This window comes from Sitophilus oryzae, unplaced genomic scaffold (genome assembly GCF_002938485.1).
Source record: "Sitophilus oryzae breed Bouriz unplaced genomic scaffold, Soryzae_2.0 scaffold_1396_pilon_pilon, whole genome shotgun sequence".
Classification (NCBI taxonomy): domain Eukaryota; kingdom Metazoa; phylum Arthropoda; class Insecta; order Coleoptera; family Curculionidae; genus Sitophilus; species Sitophilus oryzae.
Window position 1 is genome coordinate 12,800,065 of NW_022146055.1, and position 20,110 is coordinate 12,820,174.

General features: G+C 32.6%; 1 protein-coding gene across 6 annotated transcripts in view; it reads left to right on the forward strand.

Annotated features, from left to right (window-relative positions):
• LOC115876062 (ephrin type-A receptor 4-A) overlaps window positions 1–20,110 on the forward strand; it is a 701,832-nt gene that overhangs the window by 131,444 nt on the left and 550,278 nt on the right. For all 6 annotated transcript variants that reach the window (XM_030891738.1, XM_030891739.1, XM_030891740.1 and 3 more), the window contains exon 3: window positions 942–1,063. In XM_030891738.1, the coding sequence (XP_030747598.1) occupies window positions 997–1,063 (67 nt within the window). In that variant the 5' untranslated portion in view covers window positions 942–996. The remainder of the gene's footprint in view (window positions 1–941; window positions 1,064–20,110) is intronic.

Consider the following 20,110-nt stretch of genomic DNA (forward strand, 5'->3'; position numbering starts at 1 on the left):
GTTTATTTTCTTTAAAAAAAAGAGACAATGTTACAGAGAAAATAAAAAATTCTACCTTTGAACTAAAGTGACGAATATCGCCGTCTTTATTCTAACGTTGGACTGTAACATATTAATATGCCAATTTACATCTATTTCAAATTGAAAGCTGTTTTTTTACCAGTGTATAACAATATTTAAAGTGTGTTGTGATATTGACATGTAAACTTTGGTACGACTGATATCGGAGGTGGAGAACTAACCTCTATAAAACCGTCTCAGAGACTGACCTGGGACTATATGATGAGTTATAATTCAAGAAATGGAGAACACAATAGATATGTAAAGTCTCGGTTAGGTTGTAGCCCTCTCATACATTTTACATGACATTGACATGGTGATATCATTTAATAACTTAATATACTCTGTCATAAAAACAAAAGGGTTATTTAAAAATATATTTATAAGTTTCTGAGTTGTATCTCGCTCTCTCTCTCTCTGTCTTTATTCCTACAAGAGGAATGTAGTGGTCAGGTGATGTGTGATGTTTGTGTCCATAATTCCCTGTCTTGTGCTTCATGTACAAGCGTGTGCTTGTGGGTGATCTTTGATAGCTGGTCTATCCATTGGGAGGGCGAGCGGCCTCTTGGTCTTTTTCCTGTAACCTTACCCTGTATAATCAGTTTTTCCATACAGTCAGTATCCCTCCTCATAACGTGACCAAAATATTTAAGTATACGTAACTGTATAGAAGTTGAGAGGCGTTCTGTGATGTTCAGTTCTTGGATTATGGATTCATTGGTTCGCCGGGCAGTCCAGCGAATTCTGAGCATTCGTCGCCAATAATACATCTCAGTTGTCAGTGTAGATATAGTATCTCTGAGTTGTATATTCTACTATAATTTCTTTAGCATTTTTGCCTCAAAGAGCAGATTTTAATGTGTTTTTTCTTTCGTTTTCAGAATGAAGTAGTCAGTACTAAATTCGGCCCGCTGAAACGGGCTGACTACCAGCAAAATGGGATTCGTGCTGCACACGTTGCCTTTTCTGGCAATATTGATCAGCTGGATCAACGCTGAACAAGGTGAGTTTATAATTCTTTTTTGTAGATACTAGATACTATAATGTCTTCGGTTAATTTTGGTATTTTATTAAAAAAAAAATGTATGGATTATTAGATTTTGGATTCTGCAGATATTACTAACAAATTAAAAATGAAATTTATGTGTGTAGGCGTCACTAAAATTCGTTATTTCATTATACAGGGTGGTCCGAACTGTATTTCGGAAACTTTGGCAGCATATTCTGCAGATAAAAATAAGTAAAAAAGTTCGTATAAATGTATGTCCTAAAATGCTTAGTTTTGGAGATATAGGGTGTAGAAGTTTCATTTTTATTTCAATTTTTTCCACATAATTTATGAAGTAACGTCACTATTTGGATGAAAATTGGTGTCTGGTAGTTTTTTGGCATGAGAAATTTGATTTTGAAGCCAATATGACTCCTATACTCGTAGAGGGCGCCACCTACATATTTTTTAACTGGTTTGAAGAGTAATAATTTTGCGTCTGTACCTTGTATAAAACTACTGAGTAAAAATATACATTTACGACGTTTTTTACGTAGAAAAGGCCTCTTCGTAAAAATCGCTACGAGTAATGGCTCTCGAAATATTTTTAATCGGAATTATCAATACCTGTCATGTTGGACATAAACATGTTGACTAAATATTTACTAATAAACTGAAATCGTAAATTTGAAATGCTTTTGTGTCAAAAGTTCAACAGAAACTGTTTTATCATCATTTTTGCATAAAAAAATTATGATTAATTAAAAAAAAAAATTCGAATTTATTATTTCAGTCAAATAACTATCTACTCAACGTGTTAATTTTTTGTCAATAATGACATGTATTGACTATTTCAATTCTAAATATCTTGAGAACGGTTGCTCGTAGCGATTTTTACCAAGAGACATTTTTTACGTAAAAAGTTACGGAAATTTATATTTTTTCACTCGGTAGTTTATACAGGTACGGACGAAAAATTATTACTCTTCATAACAGTTAAAACACATGGAGGTGGCGCCCACTACAAATAGGAGTCATATTGACATCAAAATTAAATTTCTCATGTCAAAAAACTCCCAGACACCAATTTTCATCCAATTATTGACTTTACTTCAGAAATGATTTGGATAAAATAAAAATGTTTCGTTATCGTTCGATGATTTTGTCGACACTGTATAGAAATGCGCTTGGTGTTAGAACTGAACACCTCCGCTTTTGTGGGCATTGGCAAAACTCCCGAAGAGCAAACCGGCCGCGGCATTCCAACAACCATAATAAGTGCCTATTATTGTTTGATATCAGTGTATTTGTAAGTCCATCTTCGCATCAGATCGTAATTAGTAATTATCCAAGCACAGTTACGTCGGTAATTGCCCTTAATTACTGTACTTGCCGCAAGATGTCCCTTTTAATGTCCGGGTTGAATAATGTCGGCCGCCGAAGATGATATATACGCGGAACTTGATATTTGTTTTGATAAAAACGCAATTTAACAAAGCTGAACTGGATAGGACACGGAAAAAACAAGAAACTGCAAGAGTTTTCTTGAATTTTGATTTAAAATTTTTCAAATTTGACGTTTTAAATAACAAATGGCTAAAAATGGGTTTTCTGGTGGAATTTCGAAAATTTTTCTTTGAAAAAGTTGTTTGTTTTTTAATTTTATATAAGCTTACGAATTTTTAGCCATCTACAGTATGCCACCGTATGTTATAGGTACCTACATTACCACAGAAACGCGTTTTAATTTTTAGGACTCGACTTTAGGATCGATTTTAGAAAATCAACCATATTTTCATACGTTTTTTAATTTTCTCTAAAACGGTATGGAAATTTGGAAAAGTATAAACGGGATTAGGGGTCTGGGAGTTTTTGACAGGAGAAATTTGATTTTGATGATAATATGACTCTTATTTGTAGGGGGCGCCACCTACATGTGTTTTTACTGTTTTGAGGAGAAATAACTTTTCGTCCGTATACCAGCATAAAACTATTGGGTGAAAAAATATACAGTTTTGTGATTTTTTACGTAAAAAAATGTCTCTTGGTAAAAATCGCTATGAACAACCGTTCTCAAGATATTTAGAATGAATGAAAATAATACATGTCATTATTGACAAAAAATAAGTATCTTGAGTAGATAGTTATTCGACTGAAGTGATAAATTTGGGAACATTTTATTTTTTTATATTAATCATAAATTTTCCTTCATATTAACATCAAAATTACTACCACTTATTACTTTAAATGTCGGATTTGACAGATACCCGTGAATAACAGCGTACATTTTCTTATGTAATTTTTAATATAAATCAAAGCAAAAACTATCGACGTAAGATCGGAAAAAAACCGAGAAAGAAATGAAGATCGCTGTCATTTTATATGTAAAATTATATAGGGAATGTTATCGATATTCATTCCCAAGTGAACTGGACGCTTTTTTTTTGATCATACTAATTAAAAGTTCAATATGGTGCGCACCTTATCTGTGCACTGTACGTTATTTGACCGGATAGTAAGAATATTCGGCCAAATGTTGCATATGAATAACAGTAGCCGAATACCGAACAGTAGCCGAATATTCGTAGCATCTCGATTATTTATTTATAGGATTATTATTTGTCGAGCTCTCACCAACTATTCTGGAATTTTCATACCGAACGCGTTTTCCTCCAGGAATCATTATTAAAGAACGTTCCCGGAGATTATTTCCATGCTAATGACTTTTCCAATCACTTTCCCATGCGGCTAGAACGTCCTTAAACGTTAGAAAGATCGTACGTGCGTAGCGGTAAAAACAAAACGGCGGCGCGGCGCTGGCAAGCAAAAAAGAAAGCGTAATAAGTTTCGCGTAGCAGCACCGTCCGTTGCCGACGATGGGAGGAATCAGGAAGTGGCCAATCGATATCTTATTCTAATCAGATTCGATTCTAATCGACCGTTTATAAGCGCTGCCAATTATCTCGCATCAAGTCGTATTTCTATAAATGGGACGAGCACCTTTCCGCGTATCCACTATAAGAGGCACAACAGTGGAGACGCACCGAGCAATATCTCTTTCACGCACGCACAACCGAGTAAAATTGCTCTGAATTGCCTCAAATTGCCTCCGAATGTATCACGAACGATTTATTGCGAACGCACCTATATCATGATTGACGTAAAATAAGAAAAAAAAACATCTTCATATTAATTTAGAATATGTTCTATAAGTAGATTAGATTTCACAGGTGGCTGTAGTCTATTCCATTGCGACCTTTTCAGATCTATTGTGGCCCTCTTCCAATGACTAAAGAATATAAGGACATGTAACGCCCATATACGGGCTGCAGCAGAATTTGTGAGCTTAGACGCCATTCTTTTGATGGCAAAGAATGAGTCATCATCTGGTCACCATGCAGCGACAATTTTAGCGATTTTTAATAGTGTGTGTGTAGTGAACTTTGTATAAACTTTATTACAATGGTGATTAGTTGTTCAGCTTTCAAGCGTAAAAGCAGCAGCGATAAGAACGAGCCAGTAGTTACGATTCATAGGTAAATAAACAGTCCGCTCCATCTTTTTAGCGTTTTCTTAGTTTTCTTATTGAATTCGATAATTATTTTTCTGATATTTTGATGTGTGCTATACGTCGATACTAGTTTTGTACCTTTTGTTAACATTTTAATACGTTTTTTTCGTAATTAATTAGTATGATACCACCATATACACCATAGGCGTAGTCAAAACATTTATCAAAAAATATAAATATCTCTTCAAACAGCTGGGTTAAGAAAAATATGTGCCACGATACTGTGTGGTGACATCGTCACAATTTGCTTTCGGGTGTTATTTGTCCTTGGATTCTTTAGTCATTGCCCTCTTCTGATATCTGGGGATAATCCGGGGATATACAGGATATTCAATACACATTCGCTAGTTTAAATATCTTATGGCAAAGATTAACTGTCTTCGCATTCAGAAAGGAGAGTGCAAGAGACGAAGACACTGTAATAAGAAAAAGAGACTTAGAGAAATATAAATTATGTGAGAACGAAGATAGGCGGCACTCAGAAATTGATAGAAAATATAATATAAATTTGAATCAATTGGCAGGCAAGTATCTCTGTTAAACATTTTTGGGTTAATTTTTTTGCGATAATACTCTAGAGAAATTGTGAGCAGCCTCTCTGCTGAAAAGACACTTCAAAGTTATAGATTTACATTTTCGAGTTCTTGATACTTCCACTTAATGCTGCCAACTTCATGTGGCACTTTCTTTTATTATTGAATATTATGATGAGAGATTGAGAATTAAATTATTGTCTGTAAAAGAATGAGCGATTTTAGAACTAATAAGAAAATCTTTGGCTAGAGAACTCTTGTAGTGCTGAATATATTCCAAAAATTTCGTTAGGGATGGGATAATAGTAATTTTAAGTTTCATTGATATAGCAGACTTCATAGAAAGACATATTATGTGGGTTTGTAAGATAAAAAAATCTACAACAATGGCTCGGATTAGAGTTCTAAATCACAGCCAAAAAAATATATTAAAAAATCTTAACAATTTGGAATTGAGGGTTTTATTTTTTTAATGGTGCTAGCGAATGAAATGATTTGCAATTAAGTAAAAGGTGGGCAACTGTTACAATTACATAGCTAATGCAAATCGCAATATGGTCAACTTTTAATTAAATTTAGTCAGGATTCTATAAATTTCTACTTCTATCTCTGGCTTCTAAATTAATAAAAACATATTTATTATTATGTACCTATATATTCATAAATATCGCCAAAGGTGATGTAATAAACCTACAAAAAAGAGCAAAATAAAACACTAATTCATAAGTAAAAAACATACATCAAGATTTGTATTTACTTTTGCACTGGACGCGCGTGACTATGTTAGCATCACCAGCAGATGATTAAAACTAAGTCAACTTCAGTATTATTTTGCTATTGTATCACCAAAGGTTCCAACCCCCAACCGTAGTAATAGTAAAAAAATAACCCAACAATTAATAAATAAATGATTCATTTTTAATCGGAATACCGGACACCGTTAATATTTTAATATTTTAGAGTTAATTATAAAATTTTAATTTTGATTTCATCATTAATAATTCAAACCATCCCTCCTTCTGGAGAATGTCGGCGAGTTATTAAAACGAAATTTATAAGACTTCCGGATAAAAATATCCTAATATAAAGGCATTAATTATGGACCCGGTCGCTCATATTTAATACCGTTTTAATCAAAAAGGTATTAGGCACGCATAAGTGCGCATGGGAACGTCTCCGTCGGCGGCGGCAGCACATGCACCGGCGGACACCGACGCGACGCATTATTCATTCACACACTAATTATTTCGCCACCCCGATCCCATCCGAATTATTCCGACCCTTACCTGCGGTGGAGCGGCAATGGCGCCCTCTATATATGGAAACGTGCGAATTTAATGCGTTTTAGAGTTTATCTCGGCGTGTGTCTGATGAGCCTTTGACAGGATTCCGATAAATCCTGCTGCTTCGTGTAGGGTGATTCGTAAAAGCAATAAACTGACTGCATTGTATCAATAGCTGTTTAACCGAGCATACTTGTAACACACAATGAACTTTTGACAGTATTTAGTAAAGAATATGAAGGAACTATCTAATATCTTAAGCAATTGTTTCTCTATATTATATATGTCACATATTCTGATTTAGTATATGTCACTGCTAATCGTTAGATTGCAAAAATAGAAACCATTAGAGTCTACAAAATTATCGATGATATCCAGAACTGGACAAATAAGTAGATGGATAGTTGCTTTTTGTAATTGGGTATAAAATTTTTGACACTAGTGGATAAGCAACAGTATTCTAATGAATAATACTGATCCATTTTAATGATCTTGAATTGTCGCCTTCAATAACGTACGCCCTTTCATCATCACCTTTAGTAAAATTAAAAGGAGAACATCGAAAACTTTTAGGAGAAAATATTCTTTGGGAAAAAAGTCTGGGATTGTAGTATGAATAGATACAGTTTGTATTATGTAAGAATATATCATCATCATCATCATCGTTTTCAGCTTATTTAACTATTTCCAATTATGGTACGGGCTCCTTCATATATTTAGATAATCTCTTTGTAGTTTGGCCTATTGTGGTCTATTGTTAGCTATGCGGTCCCAAGTTATCCCTACTAATTTCTTAATATCATGGTTCCATCCCAGGTTCGGTCTTCTTTTAGGTCTCTTAATTCCTTGTGGGTACCATGCTGTAGTTTTTGTGGTCCATCTCTTGTCCGTCCTTCTTGACTGGTGTCCTGCCCATTGCCACTTGAGGGATTTGACACTGTGGATGACATCTATTACTTGGGTCTTTTGTCGTATCCTCTCTATTCTTTTACGGTCTCTCTTGGTTATTCTCAGCATCTTTCGTTCCATTAAGCGTTGTGCGACCTGCAGTTTCTTTATAATGTCCGTTTTAAGTGTCCAGGTTTTGCATGCATAGGTCACAACTGCGGTAGTACACATTGGTCGAATGTTTTCTTCTTTTGATAAAGTAGCTTTCTAGATTTATATAATGTGATTTATATAATACAATATGATTGGAGTTTTTTGCATAAGTACTCCATGCTAACTTAATTCTTCTGTTGATTTCTGGTAGTAGAGATCCCGAGCTGTGTATTAGTTGTCTCAAATATATATATTCTTCTACTATTTCCAGTGCTATGTATTTCCAATGTTGTGTCTATTTCCAGTATCAGAATGTATTTTCGGTCGACTAGTTCGTTTTATGCGTTTATAAAACATGTCCGCGTTTATAAAACTTTGATGAATTATTCATTCGTAAACTAATTACTTTTCACCCCATTCGGAATGATTCCAACCCTTAAATGCAGTGCGTTGTTACCCTTTTTCAATATTTTTGAATGTGCGAATTTATTGTATTCTGGAGTATTTGCCTGTTGGGATGCTTTCTGCATCTCATTGTATGAAACACTTTGTGTTCTGACATGACGGAACATTCAATACAAAAAAATCAGTTTTATGGTTTTAATACCTTTTTTAGTGCATAGAGAGATTTCATGTCTAATTAATAAATTTGTATTATTTGCTAAATATTACATCTATCCGCTATGCTAATGTGAATCATGAAGCCTGCTGCGTTATTAATGCCGCATTGTTTCCCATCATATTTTTCATCCCTTGTGGTATTATTGCAAAACCCTTTTACTAACAGTTTATTTGGGGCCCAACATAGTCTCTCTCGGCGTCAAATTGCCCCATAATCTACCGTGAATAATTAAAGAGGGGGGTTTCAAAATTTAATCGCAGGTATGTTGTTCGTTTGTTACTAATAAACCTATTAATTATTCATTCAAGAGTCTACCGGGGATATTTCATTTTTAATATCCATATTTGTTTCGTTTGTTAACCTTAATTAAATTATTACAGTTGTGGGTTGGAACCTTTGGTGTTACAACAGCAAAATAAAACACTAATTCACCACAATACTCCAATACACTTTACTTTTATCACTAGACGATTTGCTGATGATGCAAATAGTTAGCGAAATGCGCATCCAGCGTTAAAAGTAAATTGTTTTGGTATATTGTGGTAAATTAGTGTTTTATTTTGCTTTTTCTCTGAATTTATTTTGTTGATTATTATAAAAACTAATGTAGAATAAAATGTAAACATGTAAACATTAAACATTTAGAGCATAATATTACAGAGTATCAGCAATTCCGTTCAGCAGAATGATTTTGCATTGCCAATCTTGAATTATTTTGAAGTTGATTTGATTCATAATATTCCCATAGAAGGTTTTGGTTTAAGAATTTGGATCGATGTTTCCAGAACCAAAATATCACACTCATCAGGATTTCATATTTCGATCAATCTTGAAATTGAGTTTACTTGTGGAGAGACGAAAATAATATTGAACATTTATTCAAGAAAATTATTGCTATAATGGAACAAAATAATATGATGTATGTGGTTCTGAAATTTGTTTTAAATAAGATTATTATAAATCAAAATGCATATAGTTAAATAAGAAGAATAATACTGGTGATTATAAATATTATCTAAAGAAGAAAAAATTCGGTCAATGTGTACTATCAGTCATGACCTATGCATGCGAAACATGGACACTTAGAATGGACATTATAAGGAAACTGCAAGTCCCACAACGCTCAATGGAATGAAACATGCTGGGAATAACCAAGAGAGACCGCGAATGAATAGAGTGGATACGACAAAAGACCCAGGTAATAGATGTCATCCACAAAGTCAAATCTCTCAAATGGTAATGGGCAGGACACCTGGCAAGAAGAACAGACAACAGATGGACCACAAAAATTGCAGCATGGTACCGACGAGGAATTAGGAGACCTAGAGGAAGACCGAACCTGAGATGAGACCATGATATTAGGAAATTAGCAGGGATAACTTGGACCCGCATAGCCAACAATAGACAACAATGGACCCAACTACAAAGAGAGTATGTGAGGGATACTACACCATAATTGGAAATGGTTGAATAAGCTGAACATCATGATGATCAGATTTGATAATATTTTTAATATTATTAATCAATGGATATAGAATTAATGAGTCATTAAATAATAGATAATTCTGATAGCTAACCAGAAAGTTGGAATCTTGCTTTGGAGTTAGAGAGTCCATAGTAGATTAGATGCTAGTAGAGAATCTTATAGTTGAACTACCAACATTATAGTTTTTGTTTAAGTTTACATTTTTATTTATATTCTATTTTTTTAATGTGAATGGTAATGTTTGAATATATTGATTATGTCGCTAGTATCAACAACACATTCAAATAGGAACAAAAACATTGCGAAAAATGTTTCACAAAACAACGAAAATGGATAAGGAAAGGGGATATTAAGAAATCGAAACATTTGGTGTGCGTTTTCTTTAAATGAGAGACCAATATGGCGGAATAAATAAATACGAAAGGGGTCTTATAGGGGTCGTTGAAAAATTGTCAGCGTAGGTCTCATGCAACGCGAGACACAATGGGCCGAAAGAATGGGAGGCGTGTCGAATGAGGACATTGCGGAAAATATCGGAGTCATACAAAGTTCGATACGGTGCCACAAAAATACAAAGACGATATTTAAACGTGCCTTAAATGCCCGTCATCCCATATGCATTAACCATTATTACACATTACGTCTTTTCGATAATTTATTTTGAACTCGAAATGCTTCGTTCATTGGTGGGTGTAAGCATTAAATTGCACAAAATAAAATATTTTGTTAAAACATATTGTTATACGTTAAACTTATAACAATAATAAGATAGTTATTTTTTTTCTTTGATATTTAAATAAAACGTTTATTAAAAAAATATGTTTTAATAATGACGACCTAAGTTAGTTTATTTTATCTAAGGGAAGAACTCTAGGGAAGGGGCCAACGTCAGGTTCTCACAATAGGAATTAACCTGAAATCCAAAGAGGCAATAAAGAAAGAGGAATATATCCTCTATTATAAATTCGGGAAAACCCCGGTATCAGGTCTAAGGAGAGACCAAGAGGTCCGTCAGAGACAAGCTCTTCGACTGTGAAGGTCACGGAGGGCTAAACCTCAATCTTGGAGGGGTGTATACCTTCGTAGGAGGTAGATGCCCACTCCTTGGAGGATGAACAGTCAGAGGAGGATGGGAAATACCCTGTTCCCCTTTCAAAAGGAAGATCTCCATGTATGATAATATGTTATAGACTGTACGATGAGTTATAACTCAAGAAAGGGGGACATAATAGATCTTCCGCTCATTCTAGTTTATTCTATTCTTTTTAAGTTAAAATCCTATAATCTAGACTGTCTTGTAATTTAATTATTGAATTAATACCGAATCATCAAATAGGTAATTGATTATTTTGGTTTTTGTGGCATATCCACAAAGAGAAAAATTATCACGTTAAATTGACCACAAAAATTTTACTTAAATCAAAAAAAAATCTTTGTGTGGACATATTTACAGATATTTTTGTAGAATATACTAAATACTTTTAGTCTTAAGACAAGAAGAAAATAATAGTCCAGTATCACTTTTCACTTAGTCTATTATTAAAAAAATGCATCAAAACGATCAATGATTCAAAATTAAGATTTTTTTAAATTTTCTCCTCTTTTAATATTCGATACCAATTAAACTTTTAGTTATGTAATCGAGGGCGCAATTTTTAAATTCATTGTTGCCAACCATGGACATATTCAGGCCGCACAGTGGGCCGGAGACTGGGCGCTAGTAAGACGAAACTTCTAGGACAATCTGATTCAACGCAACTTAATAATTTCTATATAAAACTATCTAGTTATGTTTATTATTTTCAAAATATGCCAAAACTATTGATTTTGTGGAAAATAAAAGCTGACTAAATACATAAAATACTAGTGAAATGAACTCATGTTGTATTAACACGTTTAAAAAATTTGCAAAATAAACTAAAGCTGCTAATTATAAGTACAAAGCTACAATCTACAGTCTAAGTAAGTATAAGGCTACAAAGTTAAATACAAATCTACAATCTACAATCAAGTACAGGGTGTTAATTTATAATGTGCCCCCCTTTAACTTCTTTGTTTTTCGCATTAGAAAATAATGTTATAGACAAAAATTGTAGGGTTAAATGTAAACTATTTGCAGCGTATATTTTTCATATACAGAGTCTTGCGTAAACGTGTGACAGGTCAAAATTATATATTTTTAAACAGAACACCCTGTATATTATTACATTTCTAAAACATCCACAAAATTTTAAATACTTTTTATATAATATGACATATGCTTAAATTTAATAATTTCGGATATATCCGCCTGAGAATAATTATATAAAAAATAATTAAAATTTTGTGAAGGTTTTAAAAATGTAATAACATACAGGGTGTTCCATTTAAAAATATACAATTTTGACCTGTCACGCGTTTATACAAGACCCTGTATATGAAAAAATATATTGTGCAAATAGTTCACATTTAACCCTACAACTTTTGTCTAGAACATTTTTTTCTAATTAGAAAAACAAAGAAGTTAAAGGGAGGCACATTATAAATGAAACTTGATTGTACCTTAAGTTGTACTTTTTAGTGGAATTCTTTAACAAACTCGTTAACTTAAAAAGTGTTTTATTTATTTTATTTTTATGCTGTTAGTTGTAAGCCTTTTTTAATAAAGTAATATTTCATACCCCAAATTTGAAACAAATCGATTGATAAATAAAAAGTCTGCCATTTGGATCCGCCATTAATTTTTACCAACAAAAAAAAGCATATTAAAAAGTAGAACATATTTTACTAATCATAAATCTGAAAACCGTATGTTCATATCTGCTTTGGTTCGAATGTTATGAATTTATTCCTTTTACAAATGCACTAAAAGATTTGATTAGCTTCACAGCAGCAACAGTGCAATATCGTTAAAAATGGCTAAACGGGCAAGAACGGGCAAGTGATCTTGACATTATGTTCAAGAGCGATTTATAAAGTTTTATTTAAAATGAGAATTAAATAGTACTTTGGATTACTTTGTATTTCCACCTCTGTCAATTGGCAAATTTATTAAAAAATAAGTAATTATATATCAGTCCAAAAAGGCAAGAGTGTAAACTAGGCAACCACTATAATAATTAAAATCTATAATGATCTGAAGCTAACTTACCTCTATTATATTCAACCACCACAATATGTTTTATTTTAAAAATAACTTCCTCTCAAAAATTAGTGTCAAAATGTTGCTGTCACTTTCAATTGTTTATGGTATGCTCAAAGCCTACTACGAAGATATTTCGAGATGTATCGAGCAGGATAAAGTTTTTTAACTTTAATTCAGTAATAAAGTCTTGAAAAGGGGCTAAAAGAATAGGAGGTTTTGTCTCGCCGTATCATCCGCCTTCGCCTACTGTGGGCCGGGCTGACTAACTGGAATTTAAATTTCCCGCTCGGGATTCAGGTGGTAGCTCTGCTGTAAAAAACTGTCAAGTTACCACATTTATTTATTTATTTCCTGACATTGACATTCGTTTTGACACTTTAGTTTTGTATTACGAGTTTTTGGTTTAAATGAATTGTGTTGTGATACTTACGCTCTTTTAGTGCAAGGTGGTACAAGATATACTTAATATTGGACGTTGCAAAAACTCATCGCAACCTTATTAGAATATTTTGAACAGGAAAGCGATAGTAATGGCACTTTGCGTCCCTTAAGTGCTGTTAAGAAGGTGAGTTTTGTTAATGTAAATGATAACTGTTTATATATTTATAATTAATTTTTTTTGTTTACTAAAATATTTTGATTAAAAGAAAATATGTTAAGGTGGACAACGCCCTGCTGGCCAAGCTTAATCACGTGACAAAATGTTTATTTGATATGAACTATATGTAGAATTGAAATTGATTAAAAGGCTAATCTAGTAACCCGAAACATTATCTTTACAAGCATTAAATGTATTATGTTACAGTAAAAGTTGTAAATCAGTGATTGTTAGCAATTACTAGTAAAAGTTCACGTTAAATGATTTGCTAAGACTACGATAGTATAAGCTCAACAGCTAAAATGTTTACTATGATTTCCCTTTTAATATTTAGAAGGTTATGTCGCTATTTTCTATAAGTTTTAATAAATATACCAAAGCAGTAAATTGTAATTTTAAGATATGTGGATCAGCTTGAATATTAACGTGATTCAATATTCTTAAAAGTTTTACTTGTTCTAACTTCAACATCAACATTCTTCCTCGCCACGCTCGCCCTGTACAATAGAATAACTTTTACTAGCAACCTTTAGTAAATGTTACTTTCACTATAGTGAATGTTAGAAATTACTAGGAAAAATCGACAAATCTCATTAAAATACCACATTCACTGGTCCAATCCGTAATTGCTAGCATTTCCTAGTGAATGTTAACAATCACTGAATTTCCGACTTTCACTGTAACATATACATAATTTTAAATTACATCGCATTAAACACAACGTAGTTACTATTATTTTATCTTTTTATAATTCCTAATGGTAAAGTCAAAATTGGACTTAATTTACTAAAATTTAAATTAAGCATCGTTTCAAGAAGCTTTATTTCATCTGTTATCTTTTAATGTTCAAATTAACTACAGCTACTCTGAGAATACGTATTTTAAGACCCTTTTTAAGGGACTATTTATTTCCTCCGCTACTTTATATGCCGGTTGGCTACTTGTAGCAATTTGGACCGGTCTCAGTCATCGTGTCACAGTTTCTCTCGCACCGTCACTTTCGCGAGGGTCCTAAGTCGACGGTAATTTTTCAACCACCCCTATAGCGCACCCTTTGCTCCGACGACGTGTATATAGAGCTGTGCGCGGCGCGTATTTATTTATTCTGCCATATTCGCAGCAAGTTAAGGGATATAACGTGCACTAAGTGCCTTCCCTTTTAATTAACTAAAAGGTTAAGAGGCGCATTAATATTTAGGAACTGCTAAAAAGGTTTTCATTAGGGTCTCGGGACAAATATTGATCACTATTTCGCGGTCCGTTAAACATGTGGGATATGCATCGAGTTTGCTTTTAAACTGGTACTTAGAGATGGATAGGTCGAGGGTAGAGATGTGCATAGAAAAACACACGTCGGTGTTTTAGATGTAAAGTATCGCAAACTTGCATCAATATTTTATAATTATTATAAAATATAAACCAATAAATAACGAATACCGATAAGAGGATAATAATAGGTGACTAAAAGTAAATTCCTCATTAAAAATTTGGATTCAAATTTAACTAATTTGAAGCAGCAAAAACCGGCACGAAAAACGGGTAGCTTAAAGTTTTGATGTATTTTAAAGTTTAATATATTTTGCTCTAATGAGCCGATTTTGATGATTTTTAAGCAATCTGTAGATAAATTATTTGACTCTTTAGTGTCTCTCTTTAAATTAAAAATGAAAGTTTCCATCTGTCAATTATACGAGGGAAAACAAAATGTTGATATTTTGGTGAAAGTTTGAAACACCCTGTGGAATATGTTAACGAAGCAAATAATTTGAAAATTATTTTATCATCTAAGTACGTATTTTCTCGATTATTGGAGATATTCGTTTTTGAATAAGACAGTAGGTAACGATTTACAGCAATTTTAGCATTGATTCTGGGTCCTCATCAACACACTTATAAAACAGTATTTACTGATTTTGCAATGTCACTATCATTGAAGAGTCATATTATTATTGATTATTGACGTTTACTCTAGTAGGGATGGTTTTAAGTTCTGAAATATCGGACTACTGCTGCATTAATTGATCGTTATAGAGATAGAGATCAACTTTTAGAATTAAAACCATATCTGCTAGAGTAGCTGCTCAACAGACAGTAATTATATGATTTTTCAAAGACAGTGACATTATATAAATCATAAACACTATTTGACAGGTCTGTTGACTAGGACCAAAGGCAAAGGCATGGTTTTAATGTAAAAAATACGAAAAAATGTTAGTGTCTCCTTCAAAAGCGCCGAATATGTCCAAAAAAATAAAGCTATTGAAATGAATCAAAAAACAAATTATCGAGAAAATATATACTTTTACATGATGAAATTATTTTTAAATTCCTTGATTAGTTAACGTATTCCACAGTGTTTTTTAAACTTTCACCAAAATATCAACATTTTGTTTTTCCTCGTATAATTAACAGTTGGCAAATTTTATTTTTAATTTAGAAAGAGTCATTAAAATGTCAAATAATACACCGAAAATTAGATCTGTTATAAAAAAACGTTCAAGCAGCCTTAAAGCGACAGGTTGCGATACTTCGAAATCATTGAGTACCTTAATTAAATATCGATGTTTTCTGTAGATCGATTCACATCGAACATCTCTAGTCGAGGGTGGTATACGATTTTCCGGATGAGGTCGTGATTAATTTTCATCTGTTTGATTTCTTGAGGTAGGTGCAGCGCCAGTGCTTAATAAAATATAATCAAACGTTAATTAAGAACCGTTATGTATTTATAGTTAGTGAAGCGTTAAATTCTACTTTGGCTTATTGTTATAACAAAACTATATCTCTTGAATGTATTGTGCCCTTTGCAGATAAATTTATGGCATTTAATGGATCAGTCTCTCTTAATGACAGAACATTATTTTAAATATATGATGAACTCAGTAGCGGTTCTTCCGTATTACATTACATTAGTTCTAATTAGTCATACCCTTGCCTTCCGCACTCTAAGGTGGTCCTTATAAAGGTCGATTCTCACTATTATACCTTCCATATCAGCTCCCTTCCGTTTCCATAAAATATAATATCATGTTAATGAATAGGGCAATGCACACTATCCGTTCCGTTTCCCTTCCGTTCCATATCCTTTCCTTCCATATATTTTTTTGGCGGACGGACTGAAGCGTATCGGAAACAGCGTTGTCAAGTTCTTACCAGCTCTGTTAAAATTTTGCTGATATTTATTTATTTTTTCACCTCTTAATTAAATCTATTACCTTTTTCAAAAGATACAGATTTTTAAAATAAAACTTTCCTATTGATATAAATTGTACAATAAAAAGTATGGAACTGATACGGAACGGAAGCTTACGTATAGCGTCAATATAAATAAAAATACGGAACGGATATGGAAGGGAAACGGAAGGTATAGTGAGAATCAACCTTAATCCATGCACTTACAGCTCATTATAGGAATTATAAGCATCTTATTGGTTCTTATTATTTCACGAACAAAACTACAATAGTTTTCATTATTTACAGTAAATTTTAGTAGACATGTTATTAAACTTTTAATAAAATAAAATCATTACGATTTGACAGCCCAAAAACCGTACTTTTTGAGCATGGGTGTGTGACCATTTCCTTTCTAGTTGCGCCGTCCAAAAGTATTGAAAGGTGCATGCCCGCAATTGGATGAACTATATACCGATCTGGTCATCGAAACTATGTGGTCTGGATTTTAACGTGTAAGACAGTGATGTAGACAGCTCAATTGAAAATCAAATGTATTAAAAGGAGATAAAAGTTGGGTAGATACATTTCTTCTGCGCTGTATTGCCGAATTTTGCATCAAAATTTCAAATCGCACAAGTAGGCGTCTATGAAAAATGTTGCATCCAGGGTTATAACTGTATTTTTCACAATTACTTGCTCATTTTACTATAGCTGTAATAGATTACATTTAGCATGAAAGTTTTTAAAATATTTTTTTTCTATATACATTTTCCTACAAACGTAAAACCGGCAACACTGTATGCCGCCTTTTATTTTGTCTCTCTGTCTGTCAACCGGTCATTTATATTTATCTCTGTCGCGTTAAAATACAGACCACGCAGATGAAGTGAACAGACCTAGTACAAAGTTATGTGTTTTATGAAAATGCGATTAAAAACGTTTATTTTATTAATTTTTTCAACTAATTAAAAAAAATAAACCCTGCCTCTTATCTCCTGTCATCGTCTTATCTCCAGCCTCGTACTCACTATGCATCGATTTGATTCGCCTATGTGTTCATGCACGCATAGTGAGTATGATGCGCTATGTAGAAGCGATTCGTTAGAAAATTCCATCGTCCATTCATTGTTGTGATATTTCTTTTGATGGTTCGACATTCCGCCGAACCGCCATGGGTCCCCTCGTATTTACGCATTGGCGCATCAAATCTACGCATTGATGAACCGCATCAGCGCATAGTGTGTATGGGGCTTTATGGGCAGCATTTACAAAAATTACATAGCATGGAATTACTTTTAGATTAACAAGATATTTAGCATCAAATCGGTTACGTAGTAAATAGTGATTAATAGTGTAGTTAATACCTTTTTGTGTAATAAACCTATGTCGTATGTAAAATCCTATCATGAAATATATTTTTCCGGTTTGGTTTTCTTGTTCACCTCAGCTACGCCTCGTTTACAGTATTTATGCTTAATCGAAATAGTTCAGCTTTCCACGTGTGTTAACGCAAACAAGCAAAACGCATTTGCAAAACGATCGTAAATAAGTTCTTATAGTAGTTTTCTGCTATTTATTTTTAATTAATGCTTTATTTGTGCTTTTAGTCGGAATTTATAGGTCGATTTAAATCTTATGCTCTACTGTCATTTCATGAATAATAATTAAAAGCGTTTTTTTATAAATAGCTTTTTTACCTTTTTTGGATTCAAAACTAATATCTAAAACATGTAGTATACGCAATTCAGTAATTAAATATAGTAGTTGTATGTATCAATAATTAGGCAATATATATATATATTTTTTTTTATTTTTATTTAGTTTACTACATAATGGGTGATAAGGAAATTGTTGTTTAAATCACCATTTGATTACATTTTATGGATTACATTAAAAAATTGATTGGAAAGTGCAAAATATAAAATGTCAAAACTTTTGATTTTTAAACGGCACTCTCGGTATTTTTTACTTTATTCTATAGAAAATGACACTCTGAATAGAATGACATATCATGTGACAACTTTTGACATTTTCGCTTACAAAAAAGTCATATTTTATATTTTAATTTAAATTTTATTTTTTTTTGTTTTGTTAAAAATACTAATTTTTAATCAAGGAGCCTTGGAAAAATAGATTTGATCATCTAATGTTTTTCGCGTCTTGATCGCCTTTTTAATCATAACTCGATTTTTTCAAATGGAACAAGGGTGGCTCATTAGCCAATTTGGAAAAAGCATTTACCAATAATACTTTTGTACCACACACTTGGTATTTCGAGTCAAATTGTCGTTATGAACCGCATGTTACAGTTTCAAATAAACCATATGCAAAAATGTCAAAGGTTCACATATTATGATATGCCATCATATTCAGAGTGTCATTTTCTATCAAATAAAGAAAAAAATTCCGAGGGTGCCATTCAAAAATCAAAAGTTGTAGTCATTTCCGGTAAAACAGAAAGTGACCGAAAACAATTGAATAAGAAGATCAATCCTGATTTATGTCATATATACTAGGATACAGAATATAGTTTTTTATCTGAAAAAATAAAAAAGTTATTGGGGGTGAGCCACTTTTGAGAAACACCCGGTATATAGATTTAGAAAATAGATATTCTGTTAAAATTAAGAATTTACTTAGTTCTATATTTAGAAGGAAAAGTTTGAAATGCTATTCCGTGTAAGAAGTTTGTGCCTTTGTATCGATGAAAATTTAATGTCTTTTGGATAAGTCGCCAATATAGCAAAACAATATTTTCGAACTGCAGAACGGCTGTTACATTGTCGCCATTGTGCAAAAAGTTTTATGCCTCTTAAAAAAAAACATTTTTAGGAGACGAATACGAGATTTTTTTGTTTTGGCCACAGTAGCTATTACAGAATACACATCCACCACGCGGCTACCTCTTCACCAGTTTTGATGATTCTTTTCTTAAATGAAAGCTATACTCGTATTATATTTCCAGATTGTTTATAAAACATTTTTATATTGTTGCTATTTCTTTATGTAAAACGAATAAATATTAATAAATACCTATGAAAAACCTGCCACACAATACCTTCAGAAATCAATTTTTTATCATTGTTAATGGTGTGTATATTATCTTATATTGAGGTCTTTTGAAAAACATTTTTATGGGGATTATATCAAGAAAATCGACAATTGGATCTTAATACAGTTTTATCTTAAATATGTCAAAACAATTCATTTTAGAAATACGGTTTATAAAACACCCTATACATAATAAAGATATAAACAAACTGCTATGGAAGGGCCCCATCCTACACTCTCTATCCAACCATATAACAAATAAATTTGAAAAAAATGTGTAAAAAAGCAAGATTTCAAAATTATTTTCAGGCCAAAATTGAAGATTATTTATTTTAGAAGAGTATAATGTGGTACTGTGGTATTGCTACGGTTAAGGTCCAATACCTGGTTAATGTCGACATTACAAAACAACGAAAAACAAAACCAAACTTAAACATTAACCTGTTAATGTCGACATTAACCGGAAATCGGACTTTAACCGTAACAGTATAATCAAAAGTTATATATTTCGTATACAAAGTTTCAGTTATAAAGTCATATTACAGGGGATGAAAAAATAAACGGTTTTTAAATTTTCGG